This window comes from Corticium candelabrum, chromosome 5 (assembly GCF_963422355.1).
Source record: "Corticium candelabrum chromosome 5, ooCorCand1.1, whole genome shotgun sequence".
In the NCBI taxonomy this organism is placed as follows: Eukaryota; Metazoa; Porifera; class Homoscleromorpha; order Homosclerophorida; family Plakinidae; genus Corticium; species Corticium candelabrum.
In genome coordinates, this window is record NC_085089.1 from 163,107 (window position 1) to 180,000 (window position 16,894).

Genomic DNA, 16,894 nt, shown 5'->3' on the forward strand with positions numbered 1-16,894 from the left:
TGAGTGTGGTAATATAGGAAAGCCGGAAAAACCAAAGACAAATGTGTAAATAAAAAATTGAAATAAAAACTAGTGGACACTTGTAATTATCAAGTACAATCGAACCTCTTATTCTGACGTTTGTCTGGCTGGTTTTTGTGGGACTAATCCGATCAATGTAAATAGGTTTCACTTGTAACTTGTCAGAAAGTGAAGGTGTAGAATTATCAAGTGTCAGAATACGAGGTCTGACTGTAGTGGACCAACACCAAGTGCTACAATTATCCTTGACACTCTAGTAGAGACACTTGCTCTCTAATTGATAGTGATGCTAAGAGTTAGACAACCGGCACAACAAGCATTCGTACATGCGTGTGGTTGGTTGCATAAAACCTTGCTGTAACGACATCAGAGAAGTTGTTGAGTACATATGCAAGTGTGTTACAATCAAGTCACACAGACCTGCATATTGCAATATTAGACACTCTACAAACTATACTAAGTAGATTCACTGTTGATAACAAACAAACAAGTCGAAATCCGCTCATCGAAACAGTAAACACTCAAAAATGTCAATTCATCATCATCATTATTAGTGCACATGCACATTCTCTAAATACACATCAGCCAACCTTCACTCCCAATTTCTCCAGTACGTTCAGGCCACGTTCTTTGTATTCTTGACGAGACATCCAGAATGACGCTTTGTCTTTCATGATGTCTGCTAGCACGGCACCTCCAAGGAACACCATGTGCTTCCGACGAGGTGGGTCTTCAATGCGAATCTTGAATTTCTGCAAAATTGTTAACAAAAATTAAAACAACACAGGCCTCAAATCAATCATAACAAGTAACAAAATAATCGTATAAAATACATAGTAAGCATGCCAACAGCTGCACCTCTATAGTGTAAACAAACATGTGGACATACAATACAATACAATACAATGGACATACAATACAATGCAATACAATACAATACAATACAATAAGTGTCAATACAAAGAATCACCAAATTGACTTCAACCGGCTTGGCAATCATGACAGCCACCCGCACATGCATGTTACTGTACTATAAATGCTTTCAAAACACATCCCAACATCAATTTCTGTCACTCATATGATTATAATGTGCACCAGACGAGATTCAGATGTCACATATTCACATGCATAAGCAAACAATTGAATTAATATCAACTCACAACTCATGTTTGGTCCATGATGTTGTACTGCATAATTAACTCTACAATCCTCACTGTATGAGTACGGAGATTCATTCCCCACTAACTAACATCTCTTCCTTCAAAAGCAACAACATTCGAACTTACAGATAGTTTGCTTGTGTCGCCTTTCAGCACTCTTTCAAGATACAACTGCTTGATTTCTCTCTCCAAACGACTTGGTAGTCCAGGGTACATAGTTGAGCCACCAGACAACACAATGTGTTTATAAAAGTCAGCCCTCGTGTCGATGTCGGCAGCTTGGATAGTATTAAAGAGAAGTTCTGCCACGCCCACACTGTCCACATCAATCAAATGTGGCTCAAATAGAGCCTCCGGAGCTGCAAACCGTTCGCCACCCACTTTGACAACTCGACCATCGGGAAGCTGAAACAAACAAACAACTATCATCTCTGTCAATATAAGTTGCCAGCCCGCTGTTGTGTGTGTGTGTGTGTGTGTGTGTGTGTGTGTGTGTGTGTGTGTGTGTGTGTGTGTGTGTGTGTGTCACGCATCTAAGTGGCATGGACTGGTGTGTACATACCGTGTATGTCTCAACAAGCACTGTCGTCTCATTAGCTAATTTCTGTTCAAGGTCAATGTTGTACCTGATAAAACAAAGCAAACATGTAACTACCATGTAAATTAAAAAATATCAGATGATGCCACTACGCCCATAATCATACATCACACACACACACACACACACACACACACACACACACACACACACACACACACACGTCCTATCATCAACGACCCATTAAACACACACACACACACACACACACACACACACACACACACACACACACACACACACACACACACACACACACACACACACACACACACACACACACACACACACACACACACACACACACACACACACACACACACACACACACACACACACACACACACACACACACACACACACACACACACACACACACACACACACACACACACACACACACACACACACACACACACACACACACACACACACACACACACACACACACACACACACACACACACACACACACACACACACACACACACACACACACACACACACACACACACACACACACACACACACACACACACACACACACACACACACACACACACACACACACACACACACACACACACACACACACACACACACACACACACACACACACACACACACACACACACACACACACACACACACACACACACACACACACACACACACACACACACACACACACACACACACACACACACACACACACACACACACACACACACACACACACACACACACACACACACACACACACACACACACACACACACACACACACACACACACACACACACACACACACACACACACACACACACACACACACACACACACACACACACACACACACACACACACACACACACACACACACACACACACACACACACACACACACACACACACACACACACACACACACACACACACACACACACACACACACACACACACACACACACACACACACACACACACACAATGACCTCCACACATCCATCTAAACTCCATCCTAACACTATCAAATAATCACAATCATGTCGGTTTCCATATTTTGATTGTCCTCGGTTTCTGCCATTTTGGGTCCCAATGTCATACTCATACAGACATACCTCGATATTCCAATATCCGATAATCCTACACCCTCACGTCTGACGAAGGTACACGTACACGAGAAACCAATTTACATGGTCAGTGTATTTGTTACTGATAATCAAATAGTAGGGTTAGTCTGACAGTAACAAGAGCGACCAACATAGTGACAGGTCAGAATAACGAGGTCTGACTGTATTAAATATATCACCTTGATAGCAACAACAAACACTACGCTTGGTTTCTCGATTATTGACATACAGTCGCATGTCAGTTGTCTGAACACTTTGGGACCTGACTCTGTTCATAACTCTGAATATTCATAGACATTACAGTTCGTTGCGCACACGCATAACGGTTAACAGTGTCTACTTCTAGTGAGCACCCGAGGCACTCTGCGTTCAGCTAGCTGACATGTTTAAATAACTGACATCTGACTGTACTGTATTTCCTCGAATACAACGCCATACTACACTAGATCATCATGCTTAAATAGAAAGCCAACCAAATGTCTCTCTAAAAAATAGAACATCACGCTTAAATACATCGCCATCTTCTGGGCATTACGGTACCTGTAGCTTCAATTGACTAACATTAGATATTTATCGATGTTTATTAATTTTCTATGAATACACTAATAAATAGGTCACTGTTGTTCCAGAGAAGATGTTCAAAACTAGAATGTCATTCTCAAATACGCCATTCTATTCAAGGAAATATGGTATCTGAGAAAAGCAAGCCAATACATTGTTAGTCGAGTCGTCAGCTTGGCAGGAGATAAAGAAGATGCATCAAGATATGCTGGTCCGTAAATTGTTGGAAGCAATATGTGCTAGTGATACCATTGACGTACACAGACAAAACAACACATACTTCCTATTCTAGAAGCTTCACAAATAGACACACGCACTTGTACAACACAACAGAATCATTAGTGTGGATTCAATGTGTTCTATCATTTGTGATTCCTTTATCACTCAAACCACACTAACAGCCAGAAACCAAAAAATGAGTGTGTGACATATTTATAGACCAAGAGAACATGCCATGGTCTGCCGCCCTCGTTTGAAAGAAGGACAAGCCACATGACAGCTACTGTATATCATCATCTCTATAGAAAACATTAATTTGCTTAAAGTTTACCAACTGTCAATTAATAACGTGATATGAAGACAAGAAATCTTATGATATATTGGTTAACATTCTTATCTGTGGCTATAGGAGATATCATGTTCTAGATTTGAATACCAGACGGATACGATGATCATGTCAACTGATGATCATGCCGGTTGACATCACATCGACAACTCAAAGTGTCGTCCACTACATGTAACTCATCCCTCATCATATTGCCTCTCCACTACGTCCTATTCATGTCACATTTCTCGTTGATGTCATTGCCAATAATCTCTTAATAACCGAATGCAAAAATAGACTACTATGATAGTATTCTATCTCTGCCAATGTCTTAGCCTGGCTGCATCGTCCACCTGCCAAATCAACTTTGGCACAGTTGGTGGCACATCATTGTTGCAACACTAAAGTATCAACATTGCAAGTGCAGTCATATGATTTGTCATAATGACAGCACATCCCTTGTCCCTCATAGTGGGTCAGCTGTCAACCAGATATTTAAAAACATAACAATATCAGAAGTAATCACTTCTACAATCACATTTAATCACCCATAATAAACATACACTAAAACAAGAAATTTACCGTGGAGATATGTTTTCAGTAATTTTGGTATGGCCTATGATGTACCTAAATCTCTACCTAAATCTTATGAAAGTTGTCTAACGTCTAGGTGCCAGCAATGTCCGGGAATGCGGAATTATTGTAATTATCATCTAACTACTAGTGCGCACCTACCATGTTCACGGACATTGCTGTTGGCTTCTAGAGTTTTGACAACTTTCACACAATTTAGGTAGTTCTAGTGTACTGTGTATCTAGCCAAGAGTCAAGAGCTTCCGAGGAGCTTCACCGAAAACAGATCACTGCCCAAACAGAATTTTCAGGAGGTACCGAAATTTCACGCCACCGAAAATTTCTTGGTTCAGAGTACTTCACAGTTCCTACACTTTACAACACACCAATTTCTGAACACACCCAACAGGTTCATACGACCGTAGCAAGCATTGAAAAATGATCCGGCAAAATAAATTGATTAGATACATTGGTTAATATTAATAAATTAATAAATTAACTACAAAACACAACACCGCTAGTTTTGTAATAGAGAAATGGTCATTCGTGAAACCAATTAACATCCCCGGAAACTATAAAACAAACGTCTACTGTTTTTCAAATAACCTCTTTGGACAATTGAAGTTCAGAGGCTGGTGAGGTTGGTTTGGAATGTCTTGATCATGGGCATGCTTTATGTGGTGTCTGCCATAGCAATACTGGATATGTGCTGGACCACGTCCCGGATGTTGTAGGTCAAGCACTAATCTTGTTCTCCCCCAAAGTTCCAGACTTCTCCCGTCACAGAAACAAGAGAATCCAGAAACATCAAGACAGAACGAGTCTAAAGATATAAAATATCTAATATATTTAATCAGCTATACTCTATTTCGAAAGTTTACTCTAATCGTCGATTGACAAAACTCAACTTTTCAAAATATGGCATTTACCAGACCTGCCGGACTGCTTGCTACTGCCCTGGCTATGGGTAATAATAAAATGTACATTATTCCCAAAACAAGCCTTTTGCCATCTACATGCCATCTGCTCTACTGGTAATAGTTAAAACTATGGAAACTTCAAATTCTACAATTTCAGCTTTTATAGTTTATATCAACAGACACATACCCGACATAGCAAAGTTTCTCTTTCATCATTCTGACAGTCTCAAAGTCAGCTGAGTGATTAAATGCGTATCCTCGCAGCAACATCAACTAAACACACATTACGTTTCCATATCTACAGCTTGCCATCACAAATTCTTATAACGAAGCATCAAACCTTGATGAGATATCTTGTGACGTCTCGACCTGCTATGTCCAGTCGTCTTGTCAGATGTGGAAGAGCAAATCCTTCATAGACTGGACAGATGTGTGTCACACCATCTCCAGAGTCAATCACAACACCAGTCAACAAGCCTATAATTACAACAATAGCAACAATAACAACAACAATAACAACAATAACAATAACAATAACAACAATAACAACAATAACAATAACGAGTGAAGGTGGTTCTGTGGACTGAGTTATATGGTCGGGACAAGATTCTAGCCATCAATGGGTTTGCACTACCGGTTCTCACTTACGGTTTTGGCATCATTCATTGGGGGCGCACGGACCTGCAGCAGCTCAGTCGACGGACCAGAAAGCTCCTCTCTATGCACGGTGTCCACCATCCTTCTGCAGACATTGACCCACTGCACACTCCTTGCAGTGATGGGGGTAGGGGGTTACAACAGATTGAGTCGACATATCAATCTTGTATTGTGAGGTTGAACTGTTACCTTGCTGACAGTTCTGATCCTTTCATGCAGATGATACGGGAGTGTGACTCTGGAAAATCTTCACACTCGATCAAGCGCATGGCTTGTCACTTTACTGCACAGCTGCAAAGGAGTCTTGCTTCGGACGACAAGTCGCAGGGCTTACACAAGAATGCATCCATCTCGGTTGAAGGTGGCTTCGAGCAAGCGCCTGAAACAGATGCGAAACATTACCGTACGTGTTGCAGTTCTCTTCGTGTGCGGTCCTGGAGCAGGAAGCCTATGCACGGGCAGTATCGCCGTCTCACTGAGCAACCGCCTGTGGACATGAAAGAGACCTACGGATGGCTAAAGGCAGCGAATCTTCCTGCTGCAACTGAGGGACTGGTTGTTGCTGCTCAAGACCAAGCTCTTCGAACTCGGTACTATGAGCGCAAGATTCTACATCGTGATGTCAGTCCTACTTGCCGTATGTGCAGTGTAGGCCTGGAAACAGTCGACCACATTGTGGCAGGCTGTAGTGCTTTGGCACCGATGGACTACACTGATCGACACAATCAGGTGGCCTCCATCATTCACTGGGATGTTTGTCGTCATTTGGGGTTCCAGTGGAGAGCAGATGGTACCGGCATCATCCGGATAGGCTTGTGGAGACGGATGACATTACTATGATGTGGGATACTACCATCCCCACTGCCAGGAAGATCAAAGCCAATCATCCAGACATCTGTCTCAGAAATAAGAAGACAAACACTTGTCTTCTTATTGATATCAGCTACCCTGCTGATGGCAACATTGGCAAGAAACATGCTGAGAAGGTGGCGAAGTACAGCGACTTGCGAGTGGAGATAAGCTGCACGTGGCATTGTCGAACACTAGTGGTTTCCGGTGGTCTTGGGAGCTTTGAGCACAGTGCACGCAGGTATTGCACGGTGGCTGGACATTATTCCAGGTCATCACAACCTGCAGAACTTACAGAAAACACTGCTTCTGGGATCTACTCAAATCCTTCGTAAAGTCATGTCTTCATTCTAGACAGCCGTGATGGTCTAAGTTCTTCTGAAGTAGGGTTTGCTTCCCGTACTTGTAATAGACTTTACAAACCAGACTGATCTGGTTGAGCACGACACAACATGACAATAACAATAACAACAATAACAATAATAACGACTGAACAACTACAACAACAATAAAACAACAATAAAAATAACAATAAAAAAATGACAAAGAAAACATCAAATCTAAAGCGCTGAGTAACCTTGAGCATAAAGTGTAAGAACAGCTTGAACTGCGATGTAACAACCAGCAACATCATATTTCTCAAACATGGTCTACACCATACAGACAAATGTGATACCCAGAAAACAGTATACACAATATGATAATAGACACCTCAATCATTTTCTCTCTGTTCTTTTTAGGATTCATGGGAGGCTCTGTCAACAAGACCTATAGCACATCACTCAACTGGAGTCTGTTTGTCAGTTGTGTTGTGTTGACCTACTTTGCAATCTTTTGGGTCTACTTTCAGTTTTTCTTTGAATGTGTAGTCCCACACGTGCAACATGTCATCCCAGTTACGAACTATTCCATTCTCCATCGGATAATTCACCTCAAGCATTGACCTCAACTGACTAGCTTCATCGCCAACCATCAGATCCTACACACACCACACAATTAAATACACAGTCACACAGTCAACCATTAGATCCTACACACACAACACAATTAAACACACAGTCACACACTTAATCATCAGATCCTACATACACCACACAATAAAATGTAAACACATTCACACAGTTAATAGTGTCCCTGTAATCTTTGATATCAATACTAAGTAATAAATAGAAGTACATATCTACTCATTGTAACGAGTACAGCTAAAACCAGCACATAAATGTTATGATCATATCTCATTACCATTTCATTGTCAAACTACAAAATGAAATTTCTGAACTTGTCATCACACTGTACTGCCTGACTACTACTTGCTAAACTAAAGCCTCAAATTGCTCTAATTATGCAATCATGTCACATCCTATTTCTCAACTCATCATCAAACTGTCTGCAGTAGATTGAAAAAATGCAAATTTGTGGTTTGCATATAACAATTTAGAGTGAAAAGACCAGATGTTACAAAAATCATAATCCTATGACATGCCACCCTTTGCTTAGTCCACAGTCAACTCTCTTAATTTTGCTTTGACAACAAACATACTCACATTTACATTCATTCACTCACGACTATTTAACATCAGAAATCTAAATTAGAGTCACACGTTCTTCCTGTAGTCAACTGTTCTTCCTGTTCTGTTGCACAGGAATCTCATTTCCCATCACCTACATGTTGAGCAAATAGCTAACTGGCTTTTCCGTATAAGCAACATACAGAACGAGAAAAAACGTCAAGGATCCTTTGTTGACTTACAGCTTCACTAACGTTTACGTTCTTATTTGTTTTCATTTCTCATTTACAAATACCCCAAGTGGGACCCCATTAGGACAACTTACCTTCACTTCAATATCGCCTACTTTCACAGTAGAACGAATAATCGGTCGACCAACAAGAGAAGGAAAAATGTGAGATGGAAAGTTGGCTCCGGCATAGCCACACTTCACAAACTAAATAAAAATGAACAGGCGCTGAAACACTTAGATTCTGCATGAGACGCAGCATACTTACTCCTGTGCCATTGTCGCACACAACCACTTTGTTACCGGCAGCATCTACCATTCCGTCTCTGCGATTCAGACGGATTCAATAGAAATTTATGTCTTTGGTGTGTGAGCATGCGCATTTCATCGCAACATGTCTCTACGGTCTCTGTCGTGTGAACTCAGTCTTCTAGCACGGAGCGATGGTTCTGCAAGATTTAAACATGGTACTACGATAAAGTTAATTGTATCTACTAGCTAGAGTAGTGTAGTTGTTGTGTGTATCAGGAGAGACAAGTGTCCTCGTGTCTGTTTACGGTCCTGGACAGGTGAAACCCAGTAGAGAAATTCTCAATAAGGCGACGTTGGAAGTTCACTTGAAACCAAAGACAGGACTCCCAGGTAGCATGAAACAGACAGGTGGTCTGTCTGTCTGTCTGTCTGTCTGTCTGTCTGTCTGTCTGTCTGTCTGTCTGTCTGTCTATTTGTCTGTCTGTCTGTCAACACATATATTTTCAAAGAACAACACTATTACATTCTAGTCTGGCCCAAACGGCCGACGCCATAATTAACTACGTGCGAATGAACTGTCAACTGTAAAGATCTTAGAATGTCCCAGCCTTGCTAACTTTCTGCTAATGACGCTAGCATTACATCTTTGCAAAGCTACCGACATTCATCTACGCCAGAATGTCTTAAATCACGACTGTTCTTTCTTCCGTCTTCGTCTATAGACTGAAGTGACAGGCGGTGCAGGAATTGAGCTGCCTCTGAGCACCAACGTCCAAAGTGTTCGAACACTAATGGGATGCAGTTGGAGGGGAGGCCCCAGACATCCCTTTCTTTAGCATATTTCTCTGATTTCTTGACCTTACGGGTAGCTGCAGCCGCGTCGTCTTCCTGAGCTGCTCGAGAGATCACATTTAGTGCCCATGGGTGGGCCACCGAGATGTCCAGCTCAATGTCACAACCCTGTTGAGCGTCAAAGACAACAATGTCGGGGCGGTCGTCACTATTAACATAAAGATTCCTTGGTTCTCGCGATGGGACATCTTCAAATGCTGTAGACAGTCGCTCCAAACACTAGTCAATGTCTCGTGAGTCCGTATTGGCCCACCACCAGTCTTACATGTGAGAAGGTGATAGCCGTCTTTATCAATGTCTTCGCCGCATTCTATATAGGGATAACATCTGTCTGTCTGACTGTCTGTCTGTCTGTCTGTCTGACTGTCTGTCTGTCTGTCTGTCTGTCTGTCTGTCTGTCAAATAACATTTATTTCAAACGTACATCTATAATGCAATGCTAGCAAGGTAACTATATAAAGTTCTGTAACTACGAGAGTTTACTAGGACTAGATTTTAAAAACAAACAAACCTGTAACACTTAAAAGAGAACAATGCAGACTATTGTCTGTCTGTCTGTCTGTTAATTTGTCTGTTTGTCTGTCAAATAGCTAGCATATATTTTAAACACACATTTATACAATTCTAGCAAGGTAACTATATAAAGTTCCGCAACTACAAGAGTTTACTAGCACTGCATATTAGGAAAATATATAGCAAAATCAAATAACAGTGCAGACCACTCAGAGTCAACTGGTGACTGAAAAACTGGGTTTCTTTATCTGTCAAATATATCTGTCTATGTGTCTATCTGTTTGTCTACCTGTCTGTTCATACATGTATTGAATAGATCAACTCTATTACAGGCTATTGGCAATCACCCGCAAAAGGCAGCACACTACATCTGTCTGTCTGTCTGTCTATCTGTTTGTCAAACACGTTTATTTCTTACAAGCAAATATTACAAGACAACTTTTTAAAAGTCTACATACCAACACAACACTAAGCTAATGTCCCATAAAGTTTCTGTAACCCTAAATGGTCTTAACTACAAGGTACATAAAACTCTGTCTGTCTGTCTGTCTGTCTGTCTGTCTGTCTGCCTGTCTGTCTGTCTGTCTGTCTGTTTGTCTGTCTGTCATAGGCAGAGGCTGCAGTTGCACCCATGTGAGATGTACTATGGAGTAAAAAATGAGTGTCATTCTCTCTGTCTTGTCTGTCATGTATACTTTACTGTTTGCTCCCTGTGTGTTCACTGTTTGTTGTGTGTAGGTTATGGTGAAAAGGCATTAGAAAAAATACTACGAGATACATGTGAAGCAATCATTCTCACATCACTGCATCCTCGATCATCAATCTTGATCATTTTACAAGTGGAACATGATGACGGATCTGTATCCAACACTTACACACCACAGCACTCATTATGTCTGATTGTCTCTCCACTTCCAGACTTCTTCCTTGACTAACTGTTTGCAGCTTCTATCATGTTGTCTCAATGCATGTTGTGTTGCTCTAATGGATGCTGGTGTTCCAATGCGAGGACTTGTTTGCGCAGTTTCTTGTGCAGTGTCAGCAAGTGGAGAGCAAGTGATAGACCCCACATTAGAGCAAGAACAGGTTGGTTGGAAATGTCAAGTATGATCTGGTGCTTAGGGAGGAACGGTAATCAACAGCAACAGTCGATGTGAAAGTTGTTGCTTTGAGCCGAGAAATTTCCAACACAGTTGATCAAATACTCAGTTTTGACAAAATTATTGAACACCATCATTACTCATTGCCTATAAAGAATGTAGACTGGTCTAGGACACAATCGTTAATCAAGAAGTAAGACATAGTCAACCAGCTAGTACCTCCTCCATAGTTTATACATTATCTAAATGTTTATGTGGCAGGATAAAAACTTATTTGTTGGTGTGGCAAGTAGAGTTGAATGGCAACACGCCCAGACAATGTTTTAGTTAATATCAACCTATCAAATCTGTGTATCATGTATGGTGATATGAACATTAGTACGGGTCCAGACCTGCTATGCCATGCCATTTTTTGCCCATCAACTGATAGACATGAGGATTTCCATTGTCTAGTTCCTGACACATTGACATTGGCTTGATTAGTGTGTCTGTCTGTCTGTCTGTCTGTCTGTCTGGAGAGAATAAAACAATCTGTTTGTCTGTCTGTCTGTCTGTGTCTGTCTGTCTGTCTGTGTCTGTCTGTCTGTCTGTCTGTGTCTGTGTCTGTCTGTCTGTGCAGGGCATAATTTATCCGGTATCGAATCGCAGTTTGCGAATCAATTTTTGTGTGTTGCGAAACAAAGTCAGCTACGTGTAGCACAAACTGCCATGCCAATCAGAATGTCCCATCCAAGTACAGTAGGAGTCTAACTAAAAACCTCATAATGGTGCACCCTTGCATAGCAAAGTGGTGAGAAGCTACTATATATAATATACTATTATATCTTTATTCAATTATGAACCATCTGTACTTGAGTGGTCATGCTGTGCAATACATGAAACTAAAGCACATTAGCAGAACACCTGCTGAAACTATCAGAAGGGATGGCAACAGAAACAGAAACTTGAAACAAGATAGCTGTTGAGACTTCCATTGTAACTATGTCACAAGGTAAAAAAGGAACAAAAGTAAGTAACAGTGTAGTCAATGTACTTGCACTTTTATATCGTAGCTAATGTAGAAGGTCACTACCAACTAAAATAACAAACAATCATGCAATGTGTAGTTGCATGGGACTTTTCCAATGTAAAGGTCAACACAAACAGCACTGTCACAGAAACACAGGAAAATTGGCAATTCAACCCTCTAGCTACATTGTCATGTCATCTGCAAGGTCATTCCGCTGACTTGCCATTTGCCATTGCTAACTTAGACTCAGTTCATCTTATCCTTGAAAATTTGAAGGCTGACAACCCTGAAGTGCCATCGGAGCTGTCGCAGTTTATTGCAGCCGCAGTTTATTGCAGCCGCAGAGAAAGATAACCAGCTGCATTTTCAAAACGTAAAGCTGTCAGGCGTACAGCCAAACGTACTTAGTGCATTTATGATGTCGAGATCACTTTGCACCGAAGCTGTTAATTGGGAAATGCATTCACAATTGTTTTGATGATTTACAACAGGGATTTTCTAAAGCAGTTTGTCTCCTTGACATTAATCTGTGGTCGACTGACCGAGATGATCTTGCAGCCTTTGGTGTAGCTGATGTGTCTCTTGCTGTAGAGCATTTCCGTCGTCTCTATTAAATAACAACGTATTGCTGGATGGGGTAATGACAGACTGGACCTTCTTCAAGATGTACTGGATCGATAACTTGCAACACCATCCAAAAAATACTGTATGGCTGTATGGTCACTGCTTCTGTCCCAGTACAAAGAGAAATTTCCAAACTTTGCAATTGGTGTGCATACTGCTGGTGTTTCCAGTCAGCAATGCCATAGTGGAGCGTGGTTTCAGTGCTATGAGGAGGATAAAAGTGACTGGCGGTCAAGTCTTAGTGAAGATACCTTAGATCACTTGATGAGGATTAGCGTTGATGGTCCGCCATTGGCACAGTTTGACCCTACACTTGCAGTCCAACGGTCCTTCAGCAAGCCATATGGTTAAAAAACCAAAAGTTAATGAATAGCATATTTTGTTTCTAAAATTTGCATGGGCAGGATGCCACTTGCTACTATTCAAGTAACTTCGTTTCCATTTAGCTAAAGGGAATTGTGTTATAATAACAAATTTAATAGTATCATCACTATTCACAGTTTGGCACTGACTATGAACTTGCGCCTGTAGACTAGAAAAGCATGAACTGTCTGGGTATTTAATTAATTAATTAATTGCTTTGTTTTGCAAAAATATGGTTGTGACGCAATTTTGCATTACTGCTACTCAATTTGCAATTTGTGTAGCAATACCGCTACGCAAAAAAAAAGAAAAAGTAAATTATGCCCTGCTGTGTGTTCCATTGATATTCTAATTTGCTTCTTGTTGTGGTGCAGGCAGCTTCTGCGGTGCTAACATTTGGTTTCTCAACTAACTCTGATATTATTACATCACATATGACCGGACAAATATCACAAGACAAAGTACTGATCCCTGCTCATGTCTCCTGCAACCGATAACGCAAACGATATTATTATTACTATTTTCAATAGTTTTATTCAACACTCTCTCTTGCCTCGTCAGCTGGCAAAGCAATTTCTGATTTCTACAGATCTTCAGCTGAGAAGAAGTTATCAAAAGTGACGTAATAGATTTGCTAATTACAATATAAGAGAGAGAGACAAGAAGCTATGATACGTGTTCATTATTTCTTATTGTAATAGGTATATGCATAGTACTATTACTGTAATGTACTAAGTACTAATGTACTAATAAATGTTGTACTCGCTTCAGAGCTACAAGCATATGTGCATGTAGTTGTGTGTGTGTGTGTGTGTGTGTGTGTGTGTGTGTGTGTGTGTGTGTGTGTGTGTGTGTGTGTGTGTGTTTGTGCACGCATATGCATGTGTGTCTTACCATACACCATTTGCCTACCGCACTATAACTCCACACAAATAACTGTTGACTAAACGTGTGATATAATAACATATCAAGCCATGTGACTGCTAGTAATACAGGACAGGCTCAGTGCACATGGTCATAACAAACGGTTGCATTACGAAAGTATGCAGTAAGTGCTGATGGCATTTCATGCATTATTAACTACCTAGTACTGTAAATTAAATGTGATCCAGCGAGTTCATTACACATTTGTTGAGAACACATCATCACAAGTCGCTCTTGTCAATCTGATCAAAACGTTAACAGACAGTGCAGTTAGAGAGTGAACTCATGTGCATCATTTGTTCACACTCACAGCTTTGTTGCCATTCTCGTTAGACACTCCCGTGTTCAGTGGCTTCCTGTTTGTCTCTACAGATAGACAACGAGTCACAACAGTAACACACAAGCTTGCCATGCATGTCTTACGGTTATGACTTGTATATTTTCCCAGTTCTTCCTGCACTAAGCACTCAATGGAACGGTTTTCATGAGACGATGTGCTCTCTGTCTGAACATTTAATGATAGACATCTCATATAGTACATACATTATTGCTACTATGTGTATGTATACACACTATATACTAAATACAGCAAACAATGGTCCATGCATGCACACAGCTCAGTTAATATGCAACCGGTTAACTGTCTTGCAGACTGTTTCTTCATGCTCTTCTTATTTTTCACATTTTATCTTTCGTCTCTTCTCCTCTCTCGGCTCTACTTGGTGGAGTGGCTGGCTTAGGTGCATGCAACTGTGACTCTGTAGATACATACGAGGGTGCAGGAGCAGGCACAAGTGCAGGTGCAGGTACCAAAGGCAACGGAGGTAGTACCTCTCGCTTGTGGCTCTACAACAAGCAGCACATGCAGTACATGCACACTCCACACTCTCAACTGATCAACAGTGATACGTATTGTTATCTATTTACACAACGTGTTAGATACCTGTGGGTGAAGTGAGAGAGATGGAAGTTGCAAAGGCTTCTGCAGATGAATATCATGCAGTTTGATAATCACAGCATCAATCCTGGACATCACGCCTCCTATTGACTGCTCTAGACGGTCCACACGTCGACTGAGAATGGCAAACTCATCTAGTGACACACCATTTGCTGCTGATGTCTTTTCTTGAGTCACATGACGATGCTTCATTGCAGTTTTAGCCCTTGATTTTGCTTTGTCGTGAGCGAACTCTGCCTCTCTGATTTCTTCATCTAAGTCAGCTTTTTCACGTTCCAGATCTCTTGCCAAGTGCCGTTGCTCGTCTTCAGATAAGACTCGATCACCGTTTTCATCATATGCCGCAAATGCTTCTTCAATTTCTTTATCACTGCGACCTCGTCTAACAAACAAGGCCAACAATGATCTGTGTGTCTGCATGTGTGAGCCTGCAAAGATGTGTGTGTGTGTGTGTGTGTGTGTGTGTGTGTGTGTGTGTGTGTGTGTGTGTGTGTGTGTGTGTGTGTGTGTGTGTGTCTATCTGTCTGTCTATCCGTCCATCCGTCTGCCAGTTTGTCTGTCTCTCTGTCTGTCTGTCTGTCTGTCAATAGTCTCGGACTACAAGTAGAACATTTCATTTTAACAATAACTGTTTGTAGTAGTGAAGATTGTTGACAATAAACTTGATTCTGTCTGTCTGTCTGTCTGTCTGTCTGTCTGTCTGTCTCTCTGCCTGTTATATTGGTGACGTTTTTCTGTGACTCTCCAAAATGCAATAGTAAAGTTGTCTTGAGAAAAGTGTCTAAGTTGTCAACAAACAGACTAATAGAGGATAATGTAGTTAGCAGAGATAGATACACTCAGTGCTTTACACATTGAAATAGTTGAACTTGTTTATGAAGCACTTTCTTTTAATTATTGAAAAATCATGTATTCTAGTGTGTAGAGATGACGTATCCTAATAAAATAACCTGCCTGCCTATCTGTCTGTCTGTCTGTCTGTCTGTCTGTCTGTCTGTCTGTCTACAATACCACTCATGCACATCCTTTTAACAGCGCTCAACGTTTTAAGGCATTCTGGAGAAAGCAATTTTCCATCATTCTTCAGAGATGCAACGCCAGAGTGATTTCGAGGAAGCTGTCGAGATTTTCATGCAGTACAAACGACAGTGACATAATGTTTGACTGCAATGTTGTAGGCCAAGTCCATTAATGTGTTATAATTTGCTTAGTTATGAAGGACTGGTAGATATTTGAAAGTTTCCTGTACATACGTAGAGTTTTGATGATAATAAATGAATCTGTCTGTCTGTCTGTCTGTCTGTCTGTCTGTCAAACTCCAATATTGTAGAACCGTTTCATTTCAGTCCTCCACTCTTTAAAATCAATATTCTTGTCTTTGTTATGATCTGCATCTTTCAATGCTTCAGCAACATCAAGAACTTGTGCTCGCCGAGATGTCAACTTGCCTAACAACTTGTTGTAACTCTAAACAACATAAAACACATTAAGTAACTGCACACATCTAATGAGATCTAACATAAGTGACAGCAGCCTCACCTTCTTG

The 16,894-nt window shown here is 41.0% G+C and overlaps 3 protein-coding genes across 4 annotated transcripts in view; 1 reads left to right on the forward strand and 2 right to left on the reverse strand.

Annotated features, from left to right (window-relative positions):
* Positions 1–396: 396 nt before the first annotated feature.
* Positions 397–9,131, reverse strand: LOC134179513 (actin-related protein 2-B). Its single transcript, XM_062646433.1, has 10 exons — positions 9,022–9,131; positions 8,850–8,960; positions 7,840–7,995; positions 7,728–7,784; positions 7,594–7,666; positions 5,851–5,987; positions 5,698–5,783; positions 1,744–1,807; positions 1,308–1,586; positions 397–773 (listed from the first exon to the last, which is right to left on the reverse strand). The coding sequence occupies exons 1-10, from the start codon at positions 9,070–9,072 to the stop codon at positions 603–605; spliced, it is 1,185 nt and encodes a 394-aa protein (XP_062502417.1). The 5' UTR covers positions 9,073–9,131; the 3' UTR covers positions 397–602.
* Positions 9,127–14,238, forward strand: LOC134179514 (exosome complex component RRP46-like). Its single transcript, XM_062646434.1, has 6 exons — positions 9,127–9,220; positions 9,282–9,395; positions 11,109–11,230; positions 11,316–11,456; positions 13,841–13,927; positions 13,997–14,238. The coding sequence occupies exons 1-6, from the start codon at positions 9,148–9,150 to the stop codon at positions 14,090–14,092; spliced, it is 633 nt and encodes a 210-aa protein (XP_062502418.1). The 5' UTR covers positions 9,127–9,147; the 3' UTR covers positions 14,093–14,238.
* Positions 14,239–14,342: 104 nt separating this feature from the next.
* The window catches only part of LOC134180113 (polycystin-2-like protein 1), a 10,485-nt gene continuing 7,933 nt past the window's right edge, over positions 14,343–16,894 (reverse strand). Inside the window, exons 14-19 of one of the 2 annotated variants that reach the window (XM_062647199.1) lie at positions 16,888–16,894; positions 16,682–16,815; positions 15,334–15,730; positions 14,814–14,895; positions 14,701–14,756; positions 14,343–14,632 (exon numbers count right to left, since the gene is read on the reverse strand). The exon at positions 16,888–16,894 is cut by the window's right edge and continues 89 nt beyond it. In XM_062647199.1, the coding sequence (XP_062503183.1) occupies positions 14,612–14,632; positions 14,701–14,756; positions 14,814–14,895; positions 15,334–15,730; positions 16,682–16,815; positions 16,888–16,894 (697 nt within the window). In that variant the 3' untranslated portion in view covers positions 14,343–14,611. Of the gene's footprint in view, positions 14,633–14,700; positions 14,757–14,813; positions 15,237–15,333; positions 15,731–16,681; positions 16,816–16,887 lie in introns of those variants that run through there. The other variant, XR_009969936.1, reaches the window with a different exon arrangement.

Excerpts from the sequence above, each read along its gene's own strand:
- LOC134179514 (XM_062646434.1), top strand. The coding sequence starts at position 9,148 with ATGTCTCTACGGTCTCTGTCGTGTGAACTCAGTCTTCTAGCACGGAGC. Across the intron at positions 9,396-11,108 it reads ACCAAAGACAGGACTCCCAG|GTTATGGTGAAAAGGCATTA; the intron begins GTAGCATGAAAC and ends TGTTGTGTGTAG. Across the intron at positions 11,231-11,315 it reads TGGAACATGATGACGGATCT|CTTCTATCATGTTGTCTCAA; the intron begins GTATCCAACACT and ends AACTGTTTGCAG.
- LOC134179513 (XM_062646433.1), bottom strand. The coding sequence starts at position 9,072 with ATGGTAGATGCTGCCGGTAACAAAGTGGTTGTGTGCGACAATGGCACA. Across the intron at positions 7,785-7,839 it reads TAGACCCAAAAGATTGCAAA|GTCTTGTTGACAGAGCCTCC; the intron begins GTAGGTCAACAC and ends GATGTGCTATAG. Across the intron at positions 1,808-5,697 it reads GAGAAACTTTGCTATGTCGG|GTACAACATTGACCTTGAAC; the intron begins GTATGTGTCTGT and ends TTGTTTTATCAG.